This window comes from Delphinus delphis, chromosome 2, assembly GCF_949987515.2.
Source record: "Delphinus delphis chromosome 2, mDelDel1.2, whole genome shotgun sequence".
NCBI lineage: Eukaryota > Metazoa > Chordata > Mammalia > Artiodactyla > Delphinidae > Delphinus > Delphinus delphis.
In genome coordinates, this window is record NC_082684.1 from 152629916 (window position 1) to 152635915 (window position 6000).

Consider the following 6000-nt stretch of genomic DNA (forward strand, 5'->3'; position numbering starts at 1 on the left):
GCACTGAAGTTTTCTTTGTACCAGGAAACTATCCTTTCTCCCCAAATGCCACCGGTGTTCTATGTCAAGAATGGGAAGATGGGCTTCCCTGGTGGCACGGTGGTTGAGAGTCCGCCTGCCGGTGCAGGGGACACAGGTTCGTGCCCCAGTCCGGGAAGATCCTACGTGCTGCAGAGCGGTTGGGCCTGTGAGCCATGGCCACTGAGCCTGCGTGTCTGGAGCCTGTGCTCCGCAACGGGAGAGGCCACAACAGTGAGAGGCCCGCGTACCGCAAAAAAAAAAAAAAAAAAAAAAAAAAAAAAAAAAAAAATGAGAAGATGGGCTAGGAGAGGAAGATTTTAACTGATGGAGGGAAGAAGAAAGAGGGTTTCTAGAATCACCCAGCCAGTGTGAATCTTCAAGGTGACCCAAAGAAGCAGTCTTGTTTCACTAAGGCCCAGAAGAGCTGGGTGATTCTCCAGAGCTCACCCAGGAAGTCCAAAACAGAGCTGAGATTATAACCCAAGTGACCTAGGGCTCTTTGAAAACTGTCACACTATTCAGCAGAGCAGTCCCGTCTAGAGGTACCCCAGTGGGTGGCCTGTAGAGCCAGACAGCCAGGCTCAAATCCCAGCCCTGACTCATTGTGTTACCTTGGGCAGCTTCCTGAAACTTTACTTCATCTGCAGTAAACTGGACAAGCTACTTACCCTCCCTGGGCTGCATCTCCTAGGAGTGTTGGGATGTGTGTATAACCTAAGCCTTAGCTCATCATATCAGCAGCACTCAGTAAGTGTTAATTTGTTACTATTGCCTCTCCGGACATTCCAGTCCAAGTGTTGGACAACGATTGTATCTGGAAAGAGCCTGAGTGAAGGAAGAACAAAAAGTCTAGTAAAAAATCGAACTCCTGGGCTTCCCTGGTGGCACAGTGGTTGAGAGTCCACCTGCCGATGCAGGGGACGCGGGTTCGTGCCCCGGTCTGGGAAGATCCTACATGCCGCGGAGTGGCTGGGCCCGTGAGCCATGGCCACTGAGCCTGCGCATCCGGAGCCTGTGCTCTGCAATGGGAGAGGCCACGGCAGTGAGAGGCCCGTGTACCGAAAAAAAAAAAAAATCGAACTCCTTGTGACCATGGAAAAGGTCAACAAAAGTGGAAAAATCCCAGTAATAATGACTCTTTGCTGCAGGGCAAAGAAGAACAGCTAGGCCAGATTCCTGCCCTTGGGACTGTCCTGAGCTCAGCGCAGACTGGATTCTTGAAGGACACGAACAGCCTCTTAGGGTGGCCTCAAGGTTGAGAGAAGAAAAGCCAAGTGCAAAGTCCCTGGATGGAAGCCTGGCAGCCAACAGACCCGCCTGGTGGGAGGGGTACATAGGAGCCCACAGACCTGAGCCAGAAGTTCAAGGCCGGTGTCAGCAGAGCTCAGGGCTGGGGCGGGAGGGGGGATGGATAAAGACACGGCTCAGCTGAGAACAGCCGTGACCTGCCTGTGGGTCCCTGAGAGAGAGTCAGCAAGGAGCTGAGAGCATCCGCACCCCTTCAGGTCATAGGCTGCCGGCCACTTCAAGTCCCACCACCCACCTGCCAAATCTGAAGGCGTTTTGCTGAAAAGATAACAAAAACGCCCACTGGGCAATATAGTAAAAGTTGTACCATCTCAACACACGCTCCCCAGGGTCACTTTCCATGCTCTCTCAGAAATTGCCTTAAAAGGGACTTTTTGTGAATTTTTCCTGTTTTTCACTTTGATATGCCTGAACATAATTCCAAACTTCTCCCATCTCATCCACCACACTTTGTTTTCATTCATTCATTCGTTCAATGAACACTGCGTGAGTGCTCTGGGTCAGACTCCACGTGAAGGAGGTGGAGACATGGGAGCCCCTGACCCCAAAGAAGGTGCTGGTACCCAGGCTGACGATGCGGTGTGTGTGTCCTCTGTGTGTCTGAAGTCAGGGTCCCCAGACAGACTCTGAGACAGAGAGCTATGTGCAGGTTTGGGTGAATGTTCTTGGAGACACACCTGTGAGGAGATGAGGACGGCAAGACTGGGCCAAGGGAGGAGCTGGCCGGCAAAGCAGTGGCAGCTGAGGCTCCGCTGGGCTGGGGAGCTTTGTGAGTTGTCTTGAGTTTAGGGGGGGGCCGGAGCTTTGTGTACGGGCACCAGCAATCAGCGGCAGTGAATCACCCCGGTAGGACATACAACCTTGGGTGAGGCAGTTTCTTGCTTCCGGGGTCAATTTCCAAGTCCACCGACAGAATGGATAAAGAAGACAAGATATATATATATATATAAATATATACATACACGATGGAATATTACTCAGCCATAAAGAAGAACAATGTCCATCGACAGATGAATGGATAAAGAAGGTGTGGCACATACATACAATGCAATGTTACTCAGCCATAAAAAGAAACGAAATTGAGTTTTTGTAGTGAGGTGGATGGATCTAGAGTCTGTCATACAGAGTGAAGTAAGTCAGAAAGAGAAAGACAAATACCGTATGCTAACACATACATATGGAATCTAAAAAAAAAGAAAAAAGGTCATGAAGAACCTAGGGGCAGGACGCGTATAAAGACGCAGACCTACTAGAGGATGGACTTGAGGACACGGGGAGGGGGAAGGGTAAGCTGGGACGAAGTGAGAGAGTGTCATGGACATATATACACTACAAAATGTAAAATAGATAGCTAGTGGGAAGCAGCTGCATGGCACAGGGAGGTCAGCTCGGTGCTTTGCAACCACCTAGAGGGGTGGGATAAGGAGGGTTGGAGAGAGACACAAGAGGTAAGAGATCTGGGGATATATGTATATGTATAGCTGATTCACTTTGTTATAAAGCAGAAACTAACACACCATCGTAAAGCAATTATACTCCAATAAAGATGTTAAAAAAAAAAACTTAAAAAAAAAAGAAGAACGAAATTTTGCCATTTGCAGCACCATGGATGGACTTGGAGGGTATTATGTTCAGTGAATTACGTCAGACAGAGAAAGACAAATACTGTATGATATCACTTATATGTGGTATCTAAAAAATACAACAAAGTAGTGAATATAACAAAAAAGAAGCAGACTCACAGATATAGAGAACAAACTAGTGGTTACCAGTGGGGAGAGTGGGGGAGGGGCAACAGGGGTTGGGGAGGGGAGGCACAAACTACTGGGTGTAAGACAGGATACAAGGATGTATTGTATAGCCCGGGGAATATAGTCAATATTCTGTAATAACTGTAAATGGAGTGTAACCTTTAAAATTGTATAAAAAATATAAAAATTAAAAATGTTCCAGTGGGGGGTACAGATGTGAACCATCCTGCCCTCCAAGAATTTCTAGAACTTTAGACCAAATCATCAAGCCACAGTGGCCACACACACCCTCTTTTAAATGTCTGAAGAGGGTACATCGTGTCCCAGGTGAATGGAACAGACCTTCCCCCACGACCTTAGAAAATTCATGGGAGTAGGGTGGCCCACTAGCATTCCCTCCAGACAAATGAGGATGCAGACAGCCTGAGCTAATGCTTCACCTTCACTGAGCGTTTAATTACCCAGAAGAGCATCTATTGCCTCATTAACTCTCTAACTGTGACCATTACAGTTAGAAACGCAAACACAGCAGCCGGACAAGGCAAATACCACCCAGCCATTTGCAAGGTTGAAGATGGAGGCCTCGTGGTCGACAGGTGGTGGTTACGTGGGCAGCGAGTTGTCAGCTAATCCTCCCCGGGTGAGCAGGGCAGCAAGGCCCTCTGTGTCTTCAAGTGGGACTCCAGGAAAGGGGAAGCCAGTTCAGCCTCCCTGTGGCAGCCCCAGATGCTCCCCTTCTTTGTTCTGCTGAGGAGCAGCCTGGAAATCTTGAGTCCAAGCATCTTGGTCAGCAGCACCTGGTCATCACACACCTGAATGAGGGGTCAGGGGGCTACAGGTGCAGGCGGTTCGGAGGGGAAGTTTGGGGTGGGAGGCTGCAGAGAGAGAAAGGAGGGCTTTGCTACGTCCTACGTTGATGAGTAGAGTTGAGTCACTTGGAAGAATGGGCTGCCCTGTGAAAGAAGAGCAGAACTTGGCCACTCCCTCGTTTTATAGAAAAAGACACTAAAACCCAGAGAGGAGACACCACTTGCCCAAGGTTACACAGCTCGCTGGTGACAGAACTCGCGTTAAAACTCAGATTCCCTGATTTCCCCTCCAGGGCTCTATTCACCTCCCCAAAGAAAACGGAGGAAAACGAGAAATGTGGGTGACAAAGTAAGCAAAGCGACAAAACTAGTGAGGTGGGGGAGAGAAAAGCGTGAAAGATTCAACTGGGAAAGGAAAGGAAACAAGCAAAGAACAATCATCAAAACGATGCTGATGCTAAAATTCCTGTGCACAGGAAGAGCCAAGAAAGTGTTGAAAAAGAACAAGATGTGGAGACAGCCCTCAGATTGCAAATATTCTGGAGCTATTGTGATTCAGCGTGTTAACAGAACAGTAATCAGCAAATACGTCAATGGAACGGAATATGCAGCCCAGACACAAAACAAAGTAGATGTGGAATTTAGTACATGTGTATAGACGTCATTTCAGGCAGTGGCCATAGGAAGGGGGAGGGTGGAGAAGCAGTCACTGATGGGTATTAACACTAGTGGCTGTATAGTTGAGGGGGAATTAAGTTAAATCCCCACTTCACAACATCTCCTAAAAAAATGAGAGATGGATAACCTCAGTTAAAATGGCAATATTAGGCAATATCTGAAAAATATTACAAGAAAATATAGGGGAATCTCTCTAGGAGGGTGGGAGACCTTCATAATTAAGGCACAAGAAAGCAAAATCAAAGGGGAAAAGACTGATCAATTTGACTACATCAGAATTTAAAACTCCAGTTTCCTAATAGAGACCACAAGGAAAATTAAAATCAAGCGACAAACCAGGAGAAATATCATAAATATCCAGCAAAGGACTTAAAGCCATAAAGTATAAAGAATTCCTAAAATCAATACAAAAGGACTATAAAAATAGAAACCACGGGCAAAGGATATAAGCAAGCAACTCAAAGAAGAGGAAACAAAAATGTCCAATCAACATATGAGAAGCTGATCAGCTCGTGATCAGGGAAATGCCGATGAAAGCAAAGTGAGATATTCCTTCCTGCTCATCAGCCTAAAGAAAATGTGTGTGTTTGATGACACAGGGCATATAGAACTTGTACACTCATACCCAGCCGGCGGAATGAAAACTGGGTGTAACCACATTGAAGGGTAAATTAGTCAAACCTATTGAAGCTAAATCCCCCAATTTTCACTTTCGTGTTTAAGCAAATGAATACATTACTTGTCACTCTTGCAGTAAAGAGAATCACTTTGACCATAAATTAGAGACCAAATGTCAGGCAGGGATCCCAGTCAAGGAAGGATGTCTGCAGCATTTTGCATCTCAGCCCCCGGGTGGGATCGGGGCCCATCAGAGCCAGTACCTGAGCAGGAAAGTACGAAGGGCAACCTGGGGATCAACATCTCCTCCCTCCTCCGTGGCCTTCAATGCTGCTGACTCCCCGGCTGTCCCAGGTGAAGGAGGCAGCTTCGCCATCAGGTTGTCTCATTTTCCAAACTCAGTAGTGAATCTGTTTCAGTTTGGCAAGTGCAGCAATTACATTTCTGAGTGGCAGGGGTCACTTAGGGCTAAGTGAAAAACTTGACTCTGCCAGGCAAGAGAGATGCACGTCATTAATCATGGTCTGTCCCCACACGTCCACGGCTGAGCTCCGCATCCCCTCCCTTCCTTGGACTGACTCATTCTCCATCTCCTTTCTCTGTGCAGAGCGTCCAGAGATGGTCCACTGGGGGCCCAGATGGGAAGGTAAGTCATTTAAGCGTTGGTCACCCAGGAAATCGAAAATCTACCATGATGGTACTAGGGCACAGAGGGTGAATTGATTTCCTGTAGCGTATGGACCCCAAAGTCTCTGGGGAATCACGTCAGAACCAGGTGGGGAACCAGAAAGGCTGAACAAGCAGGAGTTGAGAGC

General features: G+C 47.5%; 1 protein-coding gene across 1 annotated transcript in view; it reads right to left on the bottom strand.

Moving 5' to 3' along the window:
- The window catches only part of LOC132421005 (dihydrodiol dehydrogenase 3), a 42112-nt gene extending 36551 nt beyond the window's left edge, over positions 1 to 5561 (bottom strand). The window contains exon 1 of the mRNA XM_060005977.1: positions 5449 to 5561. Coding sequence (XP_059861960.1) covers positions 5449 to 5561 — 113 coding nt within the window. The remainder of the gene's footprint in view (positions 1 to 5448) is intronic.
- Positions 5562 to 6000: the final 439 nt, after the last annotated feature.